General features: G+C 41.2%; 1 protein-coding gene across 2 annotated transcripts in view; it reads left to right on the plus strand.

Annotated features, from left to right (window-relative positions):
* Window positions 1-20,808, plus strand: part of LOC150075716 (uncharacterized) — a 506,024-nt gene that overhangs the window by 303,251 nt on the left and 181,965 nt on the right. For both annotated transcript variants that reach the window (XM_090387689.1, XM_090387690.1), the window contains exon 2: window positions 6,579-8,593. In XM_090387689.1, the coding sequence (XP_090243815.1) occupies window positions 6,595-8,593 (1,999 nt within the window). In that variant the 5' untranslated portion in view covers window positions 6,579-6,594. The remainder of the gene's footprint in view (window positions 1-6,578; window positions 8,594-20,808) is intronic.

Raw genomic sequence — 20,808 nt, forward strand, 5'->3', positions numbered from 1 at the left:
ATTACAGATAATAGAAAGAATAAGCAAATAAATCCAACAATAATACCATCAGGGACCTAAGATAACGCAAAAAAAAATAAAATAAAAAAATAAATAAATAAAAAAAAAAAAAAAAAAAAAATATCGCTTTTTACCGACAATCTAGATGACGTCAACTGGGGCCAACCACCCAGAATGAAGGCAAAAAACGACAAGAAGTTCTCTGTTTCTGTGATGATCAATATATGCTAAGTAATTTAAATCTAAACCAAATATAAACCACTATAGGCCTAAAGTAAATCGAATATAAAACGAAAGATGATAATAAAATTTAGCAATATTAGAATCAAAGGTAAGAAATATAAGTAAAATATAAATGTAAGCATATATTAATCATCGTTGACCCGACAGAGAACGTAATTTAATGATTAAAATAAGATTAAATATATAATACATACTACATATTGACCGTATCTAGGACATAATGTAATAGTCGTCAAAATAATATGTGGTGCCCCCTATGTGATGGATACGGTAAAAATAATTAATTAAATTAAATTAACGCATTGAGAAACATGCAGATAGTAAGAAGTTTAATAAATAGGCAGCTCAAAGATATACATGAACATTTTGTGATTACGCCCGTTGACAAAGCTGCTTGCAATTATGCAATCATATGTAAATCATATTATATAGAAATCATTAAAAATGAACTACAGTCTAGCCATACATATAAACAGATAGCATCTTCCCATAATATAATCATCAAAAAATTAATTGCATTGCATAAAAAATTAAAATTAAAGTATAATAACCTAAAATTTCCATTTATATATGGCATACCCAAATTTCATAAAACACCGATTGCTTTTAGATTCGTAACATCATGTAGAGATAGTTATGCTAAATTTCCTGGAAAAACGTTAGAAAAGTTACTTAAAATTATATTAAATAACTTAAATAAAACTATTATAATAAATAATAACTTACCGATTATAAATGCTATAAAAAATAACAATATTCATCAAATACAAACATTTGACTTTAACAGTCTATTTACGAGTATTAATCTTGATAATTTAAAAGTCGTCCTCCAGAAACTATATTTAGAAAATAAAAATGCTATAAAGGTTGACTTAACCTATTGGGATTCTCTAATAAAATTATGCATCTTTAATAATTATGTATATGACGGAACTTCGTTATACGTACAAGTGACTGGCACCCCTATGGGAAGTCCAGCATCAAGCATAATCGCAAACCTTTATCTGTATTATACAGAAAGAGAATTTTAAGATAACCTACTTATATACAGATACGTAGATGATATATGTGTTTTTAATTGTCCACATTTTGTCCAGGATTACAGTAAATTACAGTATATCCAGTAGAACTTGTATTGGAAAAAACTAATAGTTCCGATACTATAGCAAATTACTTGGATCTTCATATAGAAATATTCCATAATAATAAAATAGACGTAAACGTATATAATAAAAGAGATGCATTTAATTTGAACGTAGTCAGCCTTACAAATTGGAAATCTAATGTATCAAAATCAGTGCATGCTAATATAATTTTATCGCAACGTTTAAGGATTGCTTATATCTGCAATAGTAATAAAAATTGTTCAACAGGCTTAACAGCGTTGTACGGCAAGTTGATTAATAATAATTTCCCTGTCGCTTACCTGAAATATCACTTCAGGAAAGCAATAAGCATAATTAATTTCAAAAATTTGTTTTCTGAACCTATCGTTTCAATATAATTTCAATAAAATCGTTATATTTAGTGCCATGTATATATGTAAATAGGATACACTTTGCATTCTTGGTGTCTTACGGCGTAGAAAACTTGTACCCACCGGCTTGCAAATTACAGTGTATCTGTTTTTTTTTTTTTTTTAATACATATAGTTAAATTCATTTAAATTTACTTAAATTCACGCTGAGATAACATGCAAATTCAGCTCAGGGTCCTACTATAGGAACGGGTTTGCGATCCCGGGCATACCCGAGCCACAACTTATATCTTGTAATGTCTTTAAACTGTCCTACACTCTTTATTTTTATTTCTCCGAAATTATTAGGGCAATCCGAGGACGTAGGAGAAACTATTTCTTATCTATACCACTATTTTTCGCCTTTGTGGAGTTCAGGTTCTATTATTCCTACTCCTTTAGTTTTTCTTCTTACTATCTGCATGTTTCTCAATGCGTTAATTTAATTTAATTAATTATTTTTACCGTATCCATCACATAGGGGGCACCACATATTATTTTGACGACTATTACATTATGTCCTAGATACGGTCAATATGTAGTATGTATTATATATTTAATCTTATTTTAATCATTAAATTACGTTCTCTGTCGGGTCAACGATGATTAATATATGCTTACATTTGTATTTTACTTATATTTCTTACCTTTGATTCTAATATTGCTAAATTTTATTATCATCTTTCGTTTTATATTCGATTTACTTTAGGCCTATAGTGGTTTATATTTGGTTTAGATTTAAATTACTTAGCATATATTGATCATCACAGAAACAGAGAACCTCTTGTCGTTTTTTGCCTTCATTCTGGGTGGTTGGCCCCAGTTGACGTCATCTAGATTGTCGGTAAAAAGCGATAATTTTTTTTTTTTTTTTGCGTTATCTTAGGTCCGTGATGGTATTATTGTTGGATTTATTTGCTTATTCTTTCTATTATCTGTAATATTATAGACATTATGGGTGCTTTGCATGATTGCTTGCAACTGCATTGACTCATAAATATTATTTACTTATTTACAGTTACTGTCGTTTTAATTTAATTATATATATATATATATATATATATATATATATATATATATATATATATATATATATATATTTTGCATTGGATACAAAATGAAATATAATTTGGATGTTTTGTTCGAATTTGTCTAACTTCAACTGATATTCCAAATGCCTCGAATAGATACTTTCAAGATTAGTTTCCAATACAGGAGAGTACAGAATTTATTTGTATTGGTTTCCTTATTGATTTCTGCAATGGGTGGAGTGCTACTCTTTATATCAGCAGTTTTTGTTCTCTGAATTGGGATTAGGATCTCTGATATGGGTGAAGTCACGTTGGAAACACTTAAATAGTGGAAAATCATCAACTGATTGTGAATTAAACTCCCTACTTAAGTGAATGAAGTTCCCGCGTGGTATATGACACGTGTCACAGACAGGCTGGATTATGGAATAACGGTTGAGAGGAGAGTTACTGTGAAATATAGTAGAGACCATAATCTGCGAGCAAGCAGGTTGGGAATTGGGATTAGAATCCGAATCAGTTATTTGTTCGTTAGCAAAAGCTACTTTTATAAATACCGAGTTACTTTTCGAAGAGTTAATTTCGATTTTGTTACTTTCATTAATGTTAATTTGAAGCTCACGAGGATCCGTTTTGTAATCCCATCTCGGCGGTCGTTATCCTACCAGGAAAGTCGAAATGTAATGAATTCTCGTGACAACACACGGCTCTCACATGCCGAAAACCAAATGTTTAATGCAAAAGCGACTCAATTAATGACTTTCACAAATAAAATAAAGCCAAACAAAATGGAAATATTTGTGAACGGCATCCTCGTCTAAAAGGCGCAGTCACACGTTGACCTTGGTCTCAAGTGGGACGAAGGCAGGCTTGAACTTCCGCCCGCACTTCGCATACATCCGTAACAAAACATACGCGGCGCTTTGGGCAACCAGACAGGAGCTCACCGGTATTACAGACCCCGGTCTGATGAAGCAATACATCAACAGATTTTTTTCCCCTATACGTGACACAAATCTGGTCTTCAGCTCCCGAAAGCAGCATCAAAGCCTTTCTAGGACTCGAATACTGGCTCTTGAGATGGCTGAACAGAATTTCAGCTAAGCCTTTTACCATCTCAAGTGCTATACTATACTTCAATTTAGAGGTCCCACCCTGGAGACAAATAATCACGTCAAGAAACATAATGACCCTCGCTCAGCTTTTAACGGGACGACTGGATGCACCGAAGCCCGAGAGTGGATAGAAATACCCGGCGAAAAACCAAGACGAGTTGCAGATAAGGAACCACAACTGAAAGCGACATTTACGCAGCTGGATAGCCTCGGAAGATTCTTTCCAGCAAACACCATCCAGAACCACCTCAATATGAATCCTGAAAAGCTCTGCAATTGCAAATCCTACAGAAAGGAAGTTCTCAGAAACTCTTACTTGCAAATACAGATGTAAGGATACAGTTTCAGCACCTTGTTCGGCCAGGCACGAGCCACTGGGCTTTAGGAAACCCGACCTCATCAAGAAATAGGTGTCAGGTTGTCCTACCCACCCCACCCAACTGTAATCCCCACAGAAGAAGACGACGACTGCTGGAAAACTGAACTTTCACATTTTTATTTTGCTGTATCGTGGTCATTCCTGTTGTTTTGGCTGTAAATATTTGAGTATATGTAAATATGGTGAGCTAAGCCTTTTACCATCTCAAGAGCTATACTCCCACTTGTGTGTGTTTAAGCAGAAGTACGCTTCAATTGTCACGGTATTATGTTCTTACAGTAGTTAAGTAGTAAAAGCCTTTGCGAGTAATTAATAACTCAAATATTCTATATTCCAGATAAAGTGTACTTATAAATCAGATATTTCATAATTGTATTATATTTTGTAACACAGTTGTATCATCACCCCCTGGCCAGTGGCTGTAACCGGGTGTTCTCCTAAGAGAAATAAACTGAGGATAATAATAATAAATGACGCCAGTAGTTTGCGTTTAGTTCGGGGGGGGGGGGGGCCTTGCGCAACCCGTTCGATTGAGACGAGCACTGTTAGCGAGTAACCTCCTTAAACTGGTTTCGAAAATAATCTTTGTCCGAGGACAAATTATAATTGTATAATTCTGCCAGAGACACACAATAAAATGAACTCGCTTTGTAACCTCATTTCTTACAAGACAACGGTTACAACAATGTTATGCTTTTCGTGTGGATTCGAATATGCATGCGTGGCTCCGTACCTGGTCGCTGGACACTCGGCTACTGTCGCACTTTTCCTCTTTCCCGGAGTGCCCCCACTTCGCAGCATTAATTAACGAGACTCCAAAACCTGGGCACAAAAATTCTCAACAGTGCCTTCACAAAGTAATATTTATACTCCCCCCCCCCACGCACCTACGCATCCTTGCTGGAAATGCTTTTACACACCATGTGGCCACGCGGGGACTTCATCGTTTGTTTCCTGACGACTTGCCGGGCACCACTGGAGGTGAAAGTGTCCTGACTGGGCGCTCTGTCCCACATATCAATTCAGCTTCGGTTTTGTCTGAAGAGGGTTTTTCCTGAAGTGATAAGCAGAGGTTTCAAAAGAGGAGGGGTCGATCGGACGAAGACAACTTGCAAGCGCCCGTGACCCCATGTACAAACCGGGTCATACCCGTTATAGCAAGGAAGGTGCGACGAGGTTGTTTGTCCTCGGGAGAAGAAGAGGGAATTCGAGACGGGATTCCTTTGCCGATAGGACTCTAATCGCATTCCATGCTGTTGTTGCCAAGATAGTTCTTATCAGCGCAATATTATATCTTATCAAAATAGTTCTTATCAGCACGATGACACACACACACGCACAACGAGAGATCACTGAATCAGACATACAACTCCTTTCACGGGACATCTAAAGCAGAAGCAGTACCGCTTTAGATGTCCCGAAGTTGAATGTGCTTCTCCCACCTGGACTCCGTGCTGTCCTAAACAAAGTGAGTCTCTTCTAGTATATGACAATGACCGAGACATTGCAGACCACAGATATCTCGGGTTTTGTTTCAAACAACTCTTAAATTTACTGCTCCACCAAACTTTCATGGGACACCACGATCCCTTTAGCATCTGTCTTCGCATTCCAGTAGCTAGCGCAACGCAACAACTCGACTCAACTGGACATCCATCAGAACGCATTCTGCTGAGATCAGTCTCCCACGTCAATGAACCGAGGTTAGATGCGTCTGCGACCCTCGATGAATTTCTTCAGGGAGCGCATCAAGGCCAGGATCTCGCCCTACCGACTGCGAACCGAGGCATAATTTAAATTCTTTCAACTCCTCTCTCTTCAGGCTCACGGCTAACGTTTTCTTGGAAAACTCTCTTTTTCACGTTTTCTCCAAAATAGCGTAAATATTTATTTGTTTATTTATTGCGTCTTAAACACATTACTGGCGATGTACCCGTTTACTACGCGTTACTTCTTACAAAATTAATTTTGTACGAAGTGCGATACAAAATTAATTTTAATAATACATTTAAAAGAAGGGACAACCAAATATTTGTGGGTGGCATTTTAAATATCAACTTAAAATTCGAACGATATTTGCTGAAAAACATAAAAGTAAAATGAGAATTTGAAAAGAAATAGAAAAAGTGTTCCTTTTGAAGAATGTACGATGAACTAAAATTGCGAACAGAGTTTAAATATTGTTCGTGAAGATGTTGCGCTTTTAGTAAACGGAATACAAAAATATTTTCTATTAAATTACAAAAATCTCTCCTTTTTGGCAGGATGACCAAATTCCTTTTCTTTTTCCGCAGGATGACGTAGCCACGGATGGAGGACATTCGCCACCAGATAGAGGCGTCTTTGCATCGCTCGCACGGTCTCATAATGGAGGACCGCTACCGGCGTCTACAGGGCGATCCCGTGTACGGGATTTTGTGGCAGCCGTCTGATGGCGACAGTATTAGCGGACGATCCAAGCGACATCTGCCGGTGTTCCCCAGGAAAAAAAGTAAAAGCAGACACGACGTAGTTGACGTTCCCGCTTACCTCATGCATTTCCGCGATAAGTACGGGTCTGTGTCTGCCCATTCTACCAGCGCCATCTACGGGGCATTGCACGCACCAAATTACACTTCCATTTACTCCCCTTCGGACGGCTGGTACGCTTCGGTTCGCAGCTTAACGAGCCTCAATGGAAGGCCCCGAGACCTGGGTCACAGAGCCGGCCTGCATTCTTCCAACTGGCAGGAACCGATCTACGAAGATGTGGCGCGTGAATCTTGTCCGGACACATTCCGATCAACCGTATGTCCGTGCAGCAAATTGCGGCGTCCGTATGGATCGACGAAACCTTCTCGAACACGTCCCAACTGCACGTGTTGTTCTGGAGCGAGCTCGAGAGCCACCTACCCCTTAATACCGCACCCGAAGAGAAAATCTGTCCTGCCAGACAAAGTTCAACTACATTCCGTGACGGAAGAACACGACGAGGTGCGTTCGTGCGAGGAATCGGACAAAAATCCACGGCGATACGCCGACTCGAAGGCGGACTTACCCTCGAGGCCTTCTTGCAAACTGAGCAGGCTGCTGGACAGGACCACGCCATCTTCGACCGCTTCCACCTCCAGAAGATCGATCTTGGAGTGTGACGTCACGGCGTACGATCTCATTAAGAAATCACTGAGGTCATCCGCCATACCGGAGGTCGACAGTGACTTGGACGATGATCTCAGCGACAATGCAGTTGACGCAGAAGCAGGAAGTTGCCTGCACAGGGACAGAAGGAGATGCCGCAGGAGAACGAACCGACACATTCCGTCCATCCCGGCCGATAGACCCAAAAGGGACACATATTGCGAAAGTTCGAGCATCCGCGTCGGAGGACAAGGAGTATTCGCCTACCACTCGAAAGCGTCGGGGATTCAGAGTGCCAAACTGGGAACATCAGATTCGTCCTCTAAGACTGTGCAAGCCCCGGAGAGGGAGGACCCCGTGTACGCAATTCCGGAACCCGATTACGACAACAGTGACGACGACATCACGGAAGGCCTCGGCAACCTAAAAGTCACCACTCCTCACTCTCCGCCGAGGCAGCGAGGGGAGGATGGAAACAGTTCCTCAAAGACAGACGTCTCCAAACGGCCTCTTGCCTCGTCTCCTTCACCGCCCGAGTCTGCTCAGTGTTTTGATTACGAAATGGTTGAACTTTCGCCCGAAGCGGAAGCAGCCAGTGAACACCGTTTATGCGAAGAAGAAGAGACCCTTGGGGAGAAAGCGGACTCTAGCAGACGACCTCACCAAGAGCCGCCGCAGAGAGCGCAGCCTGATGACGGGTGGCTGGAAATTTCTTCAGAAGAAGCGCGTGACCTCCCGCCAGCCGAATGTCGTTTCCTTTGGAAATCAGCAGAGCTGAAGTCGATTTTAAAGAAATCGAATGGAGAAGTGGAAGAAGGAATAAAGTCAGTGGCTGTCCAGGACATCTCGGAGTCGTGCAGACGAAAGCAAGTTCAGTTCCTGTCTCATGATGACGACCTTTCTGCGGAGCACATCAGGCAGATAAATGCTGAGGCGGGCAGGCACGAGCAGGAGGAAAATCCTTCGTCCCACCCGAGCACATTTCTTGTCGCGAAGCAGTCTGAGGAGGACTCTGGTAGCGCCACAGAGGAAGGCGGCACTCCTCAACAATCAGTTTCGCCCTCCCCACGTTTGGCCACCGAACAGCCGGTGGAGGAATCCGAGGAACGAATCAAAGCCGACAAGCAACACGGGGATGGCAAAGAAAAGGCAGAAGAAATTCTCAGGGTCTCATTGACTGAAATTCCCGCAGGTAAGTCTGTATGTTCGGAAACTTTTTTTCTTCTTTTTCCCTTTATTCTGCGTGCTTTATTTATTCTTGAAAGCTTCTCTCTCTCTCTCTCTCTCTCTCTCTCTCTCTCTCTCTCTCTCTCTCTCTCTGAAATCAGCTGTGAATACATGAAAATACTTCACCACAATTAAAATGAAATTTATTTTAAACACAACAATCAGTATTTATTACAAGTGGAATATTTGTTACAAGTAGTACCGATTTAGGAAGGAGTAAACTTGGTCTGTATCGATCCCACATTCAACTCCGCCATGACGAGTTGCTTCAGAGTAGCCTCAGAGTATTCCCGTCTGTTGTTGGATGGCAAAAACTTTCTCCATCTCAGAGAGTATTCTTCACGCCAACGTTGAATGTATCCCCCAAAGCTCTTCTTTGGACCCTTTATGTTCTACATATAGGGCCCCAAGAAGCTCAACATACGCTGTGTTGCCACTTTATTAGGTACACCTACCTAGTAGCGTGTTGAGCCTCCTTTAGCCTTCAAAATAGCCTGAATTCGTCTAGGAATGGATTGAACAAGATGCTGAAAACGTTGTGGGAATGGAGTACGATGCAGACATGAGTGTGTCACGCAGTTCCTTGAGATTCGACGGAGGTGTAAGCCTGCAGCAAACAACCCTTTCCAGCTCGTCCCAAAGATGTTCAATAGGATTGAGATCCGCGGACTGAGTGGGCCACTGCAGGAAAGAAAAGTAATTGTCATATTCCTGGAACCATTCCATAGTGATTCGGGCTTTGTGCACCGGCGCATTATCCTACTGGAAGTAACCATCTGACTGAGGATAAACTGTCAACATGAACGGACGCATTTGGTCAGCAACGATGATTAGGTACGATGTGGCATTCAGACGTAAATCTATGGGTATCAATTGACCCAAGGTGTGCCAACAAAACATTCCCTACACCATAACACTGCCCCCACCACCTTGCACAGTAGTCGTCAGATATGACGGGTCCATGGATTCATGTTATTTTCGCTAAATTCTGAGCCGTCCATCAACATGATGCACCAGGGACTTCGACTCGTCAGACCAAGCAACTGTTTTCCAATCCTCGATAGTCCAGTTGCTGGTGTTGCTGTGCCCACAGGAGGCGTGCTCTCTTGTTCTTCATTGATAACAAATGTACGCGATGTGGCCGTCGGCTGTTGTAGCCCATTCGCCACAAAGTGCGACTAGTGGTCCGTTGCGATATTTTGTTGTGCGTACCAAGGTTGTATTCTGACGTGATGTGCGACATTGTGGCCCGTCTGTTTGCTTGCACAATTCTAGCCATCCTCCTCCTCTGACCTGTCTCATCAAGAAGCGATTTTCTTCCACAGACGTGCCGTTGAGAGGATGTTTTCTGTTCGTTGCACCATTCTCGACACACCCTTGAAACTGTGGTGCGTGAAAAGTTCAGGAGAACTCCGTTTCAGAGATGCTTTGTCCAGCACATCTTGCACCTACTACCATGCCACGTTCGAAGTCCGTTAGATCACTCCTTTTCCCCATTCTTGCTACGGTTTGTACGCTTAACTGATACTAGAAAGGGTGTTCTGCTGCATTTATATCCACAGCTGTGGTCATGTGACTTGTGTGAACAGCAAGGGTGTACCTAATAAAGTGGCAGCACAGTTATATGTTAACGACTTGAGTCTTATTCTCCTGCCAGGGGAATAAAATTACTTCAATATGCTGATGACATAAAATTTTACAATTCATATGAAATACTTAATCATAATATTCAAAAGCACTGCCGCTCAACCCGTTATTAAAAAACATAAACCTAGCAAGTCATCATCTGATCCACGAGCTTATAACCCAATTTGCCTCCTCGGAAAACTATTTAAAACAATATGGTTTTTAGAAGGGCTCCTCTGTGGAGGACACTATTAACACCTTTGTAAAGCATTGAAAGACTCCTACAGAAAAGTATGAAATGGCCATTTTCATCGACTTTGGAGACGCTGTGACTCACTTTGGTGGGAGAAAGTTCTTAGGTCGCTTCGATGGGCAAATTGGTAGCGGATATTCGAGAAGTTGAAGCTCATTGAGCAGGGCAAGGTTTCTCAAAATGTTGAGAAAGTTGCCTAGGTTAATCGGGGCCACAGTGTTTCACAACCGGACAATGTATTAGTAATAGTAATCGTGGCATGTGATACAAGAAAACAAGCGTACAGTATTAGCTTATGCAGCATCAGCCAAAAGAAAAAAAAAAAAAAAAAAAATTCACACAACTATTCCCTCTAAATGTTTCTCTAGTCAACTTCCTGTCAACTTCCACAACGGCAGATGCAAGTTCGTTCCAGCAATCAATCACTCGCTGGCTAAAGGCAAATTTCCGCACGTCTATTCTACATATGTCTTTCCTCAATTTGAATTTATGCCCCCTTAGGTTCGTAATCTGAACAAGTGGAAGGATCCCATCAGGATTCAGCGTGCTCAACCCATTAAAGGCCTTATACACCTCAATCAGATCACCTCGCATGTGCCTAGTCTCCAGCCGCTGCAATTTGCATAACTTAAGCCTCTCTTGGTAAGAGGATCCCTTCATTCCCCTCACCAATCTTGTTGCCCTTCTCTGTACACGCTCAAGCAAATCTACATTTTACTATCTCAAGGGCCATTCTCTACTCAAACATTAACATCGTACCCTGGATGCAGCGGACAATTAACAGGAACATACACACTCTCGCACAAATGCTCTCAGGCAGAGTGGATGCTCCAGTCCTCATTAATATTCTAGTCAAACCGCGTGCCACTGCTAGACGTTGCGGAGAAGTAAATAATCCACTGCGTTCAGTCCTGAACAATCTTAGTAGCCTGCAAAGATTCTTCCCATCAAATGCAGCGAAAATATTTAACTCACTACACATACATGCTGAAAAACTGTGTGAGGATGCAGCATACCGGAAAGAGTTCTTCCAGAATTCTTACCGGAAAGAGATCTTCCAGAATTCGTACAGACTTACCGAAATATGAATCGGCTGCAAAGTACCAAAGAATTGTGAGTAAAAGAGAAACTTTCTGCTTTAAGAACAATAATAATTTGTTGACTGGAAAAATATACCTTCTGTAACAGTTATGTTAATATGTAATTTATAGATGGAATTATTAGTGAATTGTAAATATATGAGCTGTATAATGTTTGTACACAATCATAAATGTGTAAATACTGTATGTATTAAACATAAAATGTGTACAAAATATTTTGGGACGAGACTACGTGTACAGTATATGTAACCCACTGCACGTAGTATCTCGTACCCTGATATGTACTTAGCACCCTCCTGGCACTTTGCCGTCCCGGGGTGGTTTCCTTTTCTGGAATAAACAGACAATAATAATAATAATAATAATACATCCTTCCTAAAATGAGGCCTCCAGACCTGCACGCAGTACTCAAGGCGTGGCCTGACTGTTACCTTATACAGAGGGACAATCACCTTCTTTTCCCTGCTAGCAAAATTCCTATATATCATTGACAAAACCCCATGACCTGCTCTGGCAGCCTGTCTCTATTTCTCAGGAAACTTCATATCTGCCTGCACAATTACTCGCAGGTCTTTTTCATTTTCTACCACCTTAAGTGTAGTACCACACAGTTGGTACGTTTCTCTGGGGTTACTTCTACCCATATGCAGTGCTTTGAAATTGTCAAGGTTAAACTTCAGTTGCCACTTCTTAGCCCATCTGCCCAAATTTTCTATATCCTGTTGCAGGCACACTGCCATTACTGTCATTAACAACTCAGCCAAACTTTGTATCAACTGCAAACTTCGACAGTAAGCCTCATATATCTTCATCAATTTATCATAGATAAATATACAAAACAACAGTGGACCCAACACCGAATCCTGTGGGACTCCACTAATAATATTAGTTCACGAACAGCAGCACCCATTGATTACCACCCTCTGTCTTCTCCCACTTAACCATCCTTTTATCCATTGTAGCAACTTACGCTTAATACCATTCTGCTCCAATTTGTACAATAGTCTTCCATGCACAACAGTGTCAAAAGCTTTCCTGAAATCCATTATAAGTTATCAAAATTATTTTCTGCATCCAGTTCCTTTGTAACCACATCATAATATCCTATCAAATTTGTCAGACTAGACTTTCCCTTAACAAACCCATGCTGTGTCTGAATTATTGCTGCAGTCTTGTCTAGATGATCCGCAATGCATCTTTAACCAGTGACTCCAATATTTTACAGTGAACAGAAGATAAACTAACTGGTCTGTAATTACTCGTGTCACCCTTCGATTCCCCTTTGTGAATTGGGGATACATTTGCACATATCCAATCCATAGGGACGTCCACTGGGTCCAAAAATGCCCTCATAATTATGGCTAAGGGTTTGCTTACTTCCTTTGCCGTCTCCTTTAATATAACTGGATAGATTCCATCCACCCCAGGTTCCTTTCTTATGTTTAACTTGAACGTTTTCTCCCCCACTTTGCTCTCAGTTATTAAGCGCCCTTCTACAATTTGATAACGTTCTGGAATTTGCAAACCTTAATAACTCCTCATGTGTGAATGTAGATGCAAAATACTCATTTGGTTCGTTTGCTATCTGAGCAGGATCAACAAAAGTCGAACCATCGATATCAAGTGGACCAATGTGATTCATTCCCTTCCTTTTAGAGTTTATAGAAGTAAATAAATCCTTGCTGTTTTTCTTAGCATCCTTTGCCAACGATTTCTCGTGATCTGCCTAACCTCCTTTCTGACTTGATTACAGACTAGCTCATACCCTTGAACTGCGGATGTGGTCCATCCACAGTTCAAAGTCCAGTGTTTTAGGAATTCCTATGTGATGAGAGTCATAAAACGATTTGCCTTTTCATAGCGTTGCATTTTAAATGCTTGCTCCTTTACGATGGTGGGACTGTTAGTTATCCTGGGTATAACTTGAATGCACAAGCACACTGTGGGCGACCATCCAGGTAAAAACCAAAGTAAGCAGGGATCGAGGTGTGACGCCCACATCACATGGGAGGAATGCCGCCCCTCTGTGTTACCAGGCAAAGTGGTAGATGACTCTCATCACTTTGCTTATTGGAGGCTTGAAATGGTTGAACCCATGTTTAGTCCCCAGAACTAAGTTCCGGTCAACCATTTTCCATCTCTTCGATCATGTCATCAGTTCGATCAAAAGTCATCAGTATGACTGATGACTTTTGATGTTATGATGAACATCATGGCGAGCTCCAATCTTCCTTACGTTTCGAGGGTACAGCTCTAAAATGGTGTTCGCAGGCCGGTGGCTAGTTAGTACACCAGACCGAACCTATTGGTAACTCTTTAGGAGGCTTCCGGATCAGCTAGTGTATAATATTACTACCTCATTCAGTTTGTTTGCTAATAGTAATAGTAATAGTAATCGTGGCATGTGATGCAAGAAAACAACGTATTAGCTTATGTAGCATCAGATATTGAGTGGATACTACTAGGCTGCCAGATAGTGACTGGAGGGAGTCAAAGTATTATGCGGGGGGGGGGGGCATTGTCGAGGCCACGTTATGTCAAGGATCTGGGTATATTACCATGTGTATGCCGTATCCAAAAATTTCATTACTTCGTACAGCATGTCCCTCCCACTTTTTCTCATTGTCAAACTAATAGAGCAAACTTATCTGCGAAAAGATCTTAACTTTCCAAACACTTCCTAGTTCATTTCACAAATATACGTGGTCTCAGATCTAATCTCAATGATGTCCATTTCCACTTGCAGTCTGCCAAACCCATGTACTTGTTCTGACAGAATCTCAGTTATCGATTGATTCAAATACTGGCCATCTCAGTTGCCCAAACTATTCGCTGTATGATTCCTTTCGCCTAAAAGGTGCTACTTGTGCACATGTCCGTTCCGATATTCCCTGTCAGACTTTAGAATTTCCAGTTTTCGATCTTCTCTAGCTTAAAATCTCTCTACCTCATTGTGTCAAATTCATCTGTTGTCTCTGCCGTTTTCCCAAGTCCACTAACCACTTGGAGCCCTTTGACTTCCTTTCTTTGCAACTTGACTTTCTCCAGTCCAACTTTCCTAAGCGTGAGGTAATTTTCCTTGGCGATTTTAATGTTCACAACTCCAGCTGGTTTCCGTTTTCTAGTGACACCGACCCAACTGGTCGAGATGCTGAGGCTTTTGCAATTACTAATGACCTTGCACAGAATGTTCATTTACCTACAAGAATATCAATCCTAACCATACAGCCAACACGCTTGATCTTTTTCTCATAAAAAACCTTTCTAAGTACATGGTCGAAGTGAGAGGTCCTTTAGGCACCTCAGATCACAACTTGGAGATTGTCTCTTCTCAAATGTAGCCTTTATCTCGTGGCTATTCCCAACCTCGTATTGTTTGGAATTACAAGAATGCAAAATGGGATGACCTGCGAGACTTCTTTTCTTCTTTTCCTTGGTCGGATTACTGTTTCAAAACTCCTGATGTCAACGTTTGCTCAGATCGTGTCAGTGAAATTATCCTTGCAGGAATGGAATCCTTTATCCCACACTCCACTTTAAAATCTCGTCTTTTATCTAAACCTTGGTTTTCCAATAAGTGTGCTAAGACTGTTCAAGAGAAGAATGTTGCATATCGCAATTGGCTTGTTTCTAATTCTTCAGTTAAATTTTCTGCCTGCACCAAAGCTCGCAACAACTGTAAAGCAGGTATTAATCAGTCCAAACTAGATTTTGAACAGGCTAAGAGTAGAAAACGTACTTCTTGCCCTAATGGTAGCCCAGCATTCTGGTCTCTTGCCCATCTCTGTTCCCACCACTGTCAAAACCAGACGGCTCTGTTGTCACTTCAGCCAACGATAAAGCCGACCTGCTAACATCCCATTTTTCTTCCTAGTCTTCTTGGTAACACACCTCCTACCATTCCCTACACGCTCCATTCAATGCCTCCTGTGGCCTTCCGTCAAAAGGATGTTAGAAGGATTTTCGCCAATCTTGATGATAAGAGAGTTACAGGCCTGGTGGTATTTTTTCACTTGTTCTCAAAACCTGTGCTCCTGAACTTACACTTGTTCTTTGCCGCCTTTTTTCACTTTCTTATTCCAAAGGTGTTTTTCCTTCTGCTTGGAAATTTGCTAATATCTAGCAAATTCCTAAAAAGGAACTTGCTGGATATGATTCCTCCCATCCAATTATCGTCCCATTGCAATTACTTCAACTCTTTCTAAAGTAATGGAGAAATCAATTAACCGCCAACTCTTAAACTACCTAGAAACCTTCCGTCTGATCAACGATCGCCAGTATGAATTCCATCTGTGTCGATCCACTGGTGATATTCCGGCTTATGTTACCCATTTATGGACTAATTCAATGGAAACGTTTGGTGAAACACAAGCAGTTGCTCTTGACATCTATAATGCTTCTGATCGTGTTTGGCACAAAGGTCTTCTAAACAAGCTTCCATCTTATGGTTTGCCAACTGTTTATCTGTAATTGGTTATCCAGTTTTCTCTCTGATCGCTCACTGAGCGTGATGGTAGATGGCCCTCTGTCCTCTAACTTCTCCACTAATTCCAGTGTCCCCCAAGGTTCAGTTATTTCTACTCTTTTCCTTTGGTATATTAATGACCTTCTTACATTGGCTGGAAATCCTATCCATAGTTTTTCCAATGAAACAAGTTGCATTCCACTTTCCATTTTGAGAAACCTTGTCCTGCTCAATCAGCTTCAATTTCTCGAAGATCCGCTACCAATTCCTTAAATGCCGATCTCCAGGTACTTCTCCAGTGGGGAAAGGCAACTTAGTTGATTTCAATCCTTCTAAAACTAAGTCTAGTCTTATATCTCGCAAAAAGGATTCTTCTGTTCCTATGCTTATCTTTAGTGACACTCCGATTTCTAGGCAAAATGATATATCTCTTTTGGGCATTACTCTGACTTCTAATCTCTCTTGGCATAAGACATTACAAATATTGCTTCCTCTGCATCTAAAAAACTTGGTTTTCTCTTTCGCTCTCGGCGTTACTTTTCTTTCAAACAATTGTTCACTGAATCTGAAATCAGCCCTACCATGGAACATTGTTCCCTCATCTGGGTCTGTGCCCCCAAAACCTCTCTCAGGCTTCTAGATTCCCTTCACGAAGTAATTAGGTTAATTAATGACTCATCTCTAACAGAGTCTCTCCACTCTCTGTCTGATAGACGTACTATTGCTGCAAGCCTTTTCTACAGATACTTCCACGGGCACCGTTCTTCTGAATTGGCTACTATAATTCCTGTTCTCTCTTTCAAAATATTCCAAACACCTGCCAACATCCATTTACTGTCCAACTTCAAACTCACAGAACCAACTTTTCATCTTCCTCGTTTATTCATTCAACTGCCGTTTTCTGGAACAACCTTCCTTCATACGTATTTCCTGAAAATTAGTCTACAGAAGTTCAAGTGTAATGTCAACAAAATCATCTTTCGTGTTCTCAACCTCCAACTCAAGCACGGTACTAAGTACTATAGGTACTAATACCTCTGGTGTTTGGGATTTTCATAAAAAAAAAAGAAAAAAGCTTTTTAATTGCAAATTATTTCTGGCAGTTGAACACGTATTGGCTCTGGGAAAGGCAATACGATCTTGTATAGCTCCTGATTCATTCCATCTCTTATGTAGATTTTGTTTTTCTTGAAAGCTGTTGTTCGAAGAGCTTGGTGGACCCAAGCACTCCAACTGGGATTGATGCAGACTCTCATTGTAGCACTATAACTTGCAATAGTTCGAATCCATCTGGTCATGAGGTCCACAGCTAGCTCGAGATCACAATTATTCAGAGCCACCCAAGGTATCGAGGATTCGGCTTCGAAAAATCGTGGTGGATCAATGAATTTGGGTGCTGTGATGTCTTTTTTCTTTTTTGGGCCTTTGATACCGAAGTTAGGTGCGGCTAAGTGCAGGAGCATGTTAATTGGTTCGTGCTCGGATTGAAATAGATTGTGAGGACTGTCTTCAAGTTCGCATGGTACTGAAGAGAATATCAGATCCAAGAGATTAGATCCTCTCATGTGGTGGCAGTTAAGTAATCTGATACCCAATGAATCCTTACTCCTAATGAGTTTACTACTAAGATGTATGAGTATGGTGGAAGATTGAAATCTCCACAAATAATGTGCTTAGCAGAGGTGTGGAGGTGATTTACCACCAGTGGATCACACCTTCAATGATGTCAATGTTTCGGCCTGGTGGAATGCATATTGTTCCCATATCTATCAGGTTGGCATTGAGCTTGAGGGATGCCATAGCAGCTTAAAATGCAAGGGATTGCGTTACCACAGAATGTGCCAATGAGAAGATTGTGGTATTATAGGATATTCCGACCCCCCTCTACGATCCTCTCTTGGGGAACAGAGCATCTGGTACTCAGCCTGAGGAGTGCAGTCAAGGAGTCCCACCCATTCCCAAGTATCGTTTCGGCAATGCAAAGAATATCAAAGGTTTTAGAGAGGAGAAGCTGTTCGACAGTGTCTAGCTTGTTACAAATACTCCTTGCATTTTGATAGACAGTTCGATTTGTGGTAGTCATAGTAACTGGAGTTCGTACGTGGCAATTCTCTTTTAAGGTTTGCACTGGTCTACTGTGCGATGCGATGTGATGTGTACAGGGATATCCTTCACAGGTCTGGAGCCCTGAAGATTCTCATTATAATCTGCTGAAAACTGGATTGAATGATATTAGCATTAGCATTAGCATTAGTAGAGGCATTTGATGCAAGAAAGCAAGCTTATGCAGCATCAGCCAAAAAAAAAAAAAAAAAAAAAAACCCACTTCCACTTCACCCCTCTGTTCGTTCAAAATACCTGTCCAGCTGAGCCTTAAACTCATTTAGGCTATCAACCTCCACTACAAGGGATGGAAGTCTGTTCCACCAACCAACCACCCGCTGGCTAAAGGCAAATTTCCGCACGTCTATCCTACATCTGTCTTTCCTCAATTTGAATTTATGCCCTCTCAGGTGATTTTTCTGAGCTAGAGGAAGAATCCCATCAGCATTGAGCATGCTTAAACCATTCAAGGCTTTATACACCTCTATCAGATCACCTCGCTTATACACCTCTATCAGATCACCTCGATATGTGGACAGTTTGTTTCCTATGGTAATTTGTTCTCAGTGAAGTTATCTGATTTCTCATGCATTTTGTTGGCTTGGGACCTTGGTAGCTTTAATTGCTATTGCATTTGATGTTGATCTCGGTAGTTTATTGCGGTTCTTGCTTCTGATCTAGGAAGGGTTTGACGATGGTTTCAGGGGGCCATAGCCTTGGATCTAGCACGAAGCTTATCTTCTCTGGGTAGCAGGTAAGGATGAAAGAGGCGTAGGTTGGATACCTGGTGCTGCTTCTCTGTCTCACATCAATATTCATCCCATGGCCTCAATGCTGTCTGGTTTAGTAGTTTTTGGCCGGTTCCAGTCGAGATATAAAGATTTGGCCACGAGTCTGAACTGCTGTGATGTTGTACGAATTAGAACGAGTCCCCTTCGAGGAACGCTCTGTGGCATCTCTACTGCCCTGCTGTCTTCCATGTTCCATTTTTTGATATGTTCAATATGTCATCCGGGTTTCTTTTGAGTGAACATGTTGGTCGGGAAAGATGCTAGGGAGTAGAGGCTGCCTATGAGCCCTGCTGCTGGGATCTTTTGGTTATTCTCAGCATCTTTTTGGCCAGTGAATACTTCTGCAAATGTGGGTCTTGATGCACCCTTTCCAGTATGGATTGTCTCCTTTAGCCTTTTAGATTTAGTAGTATTTTGGGTCGGTATTGTGGAGAAGGCCAATTGAGAGGTCTTTGAGTGGCTACCCCCGGTGTTGTTAGATGCAGGTATGGGAGAGTTACAGTAACTGAGCCCTGCATCTCTGCTGTTGAGCCGATTCTTATCTCGTTGTGTTACAGCTGTCATTGGACTAAGGGTGATAGGCATATGAGCCATTGCATTATAAATAAATAAATAAATTTTCTGTTTATACTCCGGGACGACCAAACGGTCAGAGGACTTCAAAAGGTAGATAGGATACAATAAAAAGCACCCTATTCAGTAGTCACGGGCTTGAACCCCGGTCACTCAAGGCACGTGTACTTATGCACCCGCGCGCTATATATTAAACTGGGGAATATAATTCCTTTTAATGTTGGAATCATGTATCAATTCTAGTCTTGTGGCTTATTTTCCGAGGTTGCCTGAGCCACATTGAATCCGGCGTTGCTGGGTGTACTTTTTTCATTGGGCATAAATAAAGTTGCTAGTTGACGCACTTGATTGGTTAGGAGACCTATTTCTTGTTTCATGTCACTGTTCTGTACACGAAGCTGCCGGTTCTCTTCAGATAAATTCTGCAGACTGTCAGAGATTGATATGAGTTTCCACATTCTGTTTTCCAGAAATTCTGCAGTTTGCATGTGGTACATTCATGTGTTCTGCACAGATGCCATCAATGTTTTTCAGGAACCTGTTTTGCTCATCATTAAGGAGGGCACTTTCCCCTTGGCTTTCTTTCCTGCATTCCACAGGATTTTCATGTGTCGCGATGATTGGTTGTTGACTGCAGACCTCTGAGTCAATTTCACACTCTGGGTTAACCGCTACTGAGTCAATTTGACTTGCAGCGTGAGTCTGACTAAAGTTTGATGTTTGGACGTTTGTTTGTTTATTTTCGACCTCCGAGTCATCCCGGATATCCACACATTCCGTTGCATTTGTCATTTGTTCTTTACTTTCTTTGCAGAATGGGCAGATGTACTTTTGATCTTGCTGCTTGTTATGCTTTACATCGCATTTGGTACATTATTGTGTTTTTAAGTGGTGATCTCTTGCTCCATAGTATGGAATTTTTATACTGATAGAATCGAGATGTCATGCATGATCCAATTCAAGTGCCTTCTGATGTCTAGTATGATCAGGTAATTTTTTATATCCATATTTATTTCTAAATTCTCTATACGGAAGTTCGCATTCTCTTGTACATCATTGGAAGGCATGTGATTGGCCTGTATTTCGCCGGATTTCTTGTATCTTCTTCTTTAGGCTTCAGATATGTGACTCCTTCAGTGAGAAACTTCGGGATTGTCTCCGGGTGCCTTATCATTCGAGTGAACTGCTCTGCCAGGTGCTTGTGTGTGCAGGTGTGCATCTTGTACCAGTAGTTGTGGATGTTATCAATTCCTGGAGTTCGCCAGTTGT

The sequence above is a fragment of the Mastigoproctus giganteus genome, chromosome 13 (genome assembly GCF_048544385.1).
Source record: "Mastigoproctus giganteus isolate SK-2022 chromosome 13, ASM4854438v1, whole genome shotgun sequence".
NCBI classification, from domain to species: Eukaryota; Metazoa; Arthropoda; class Arachnida; order Uropygi; family Thelyphonidae; genus Mastigoproctus; species Mastigoproctus giganteus.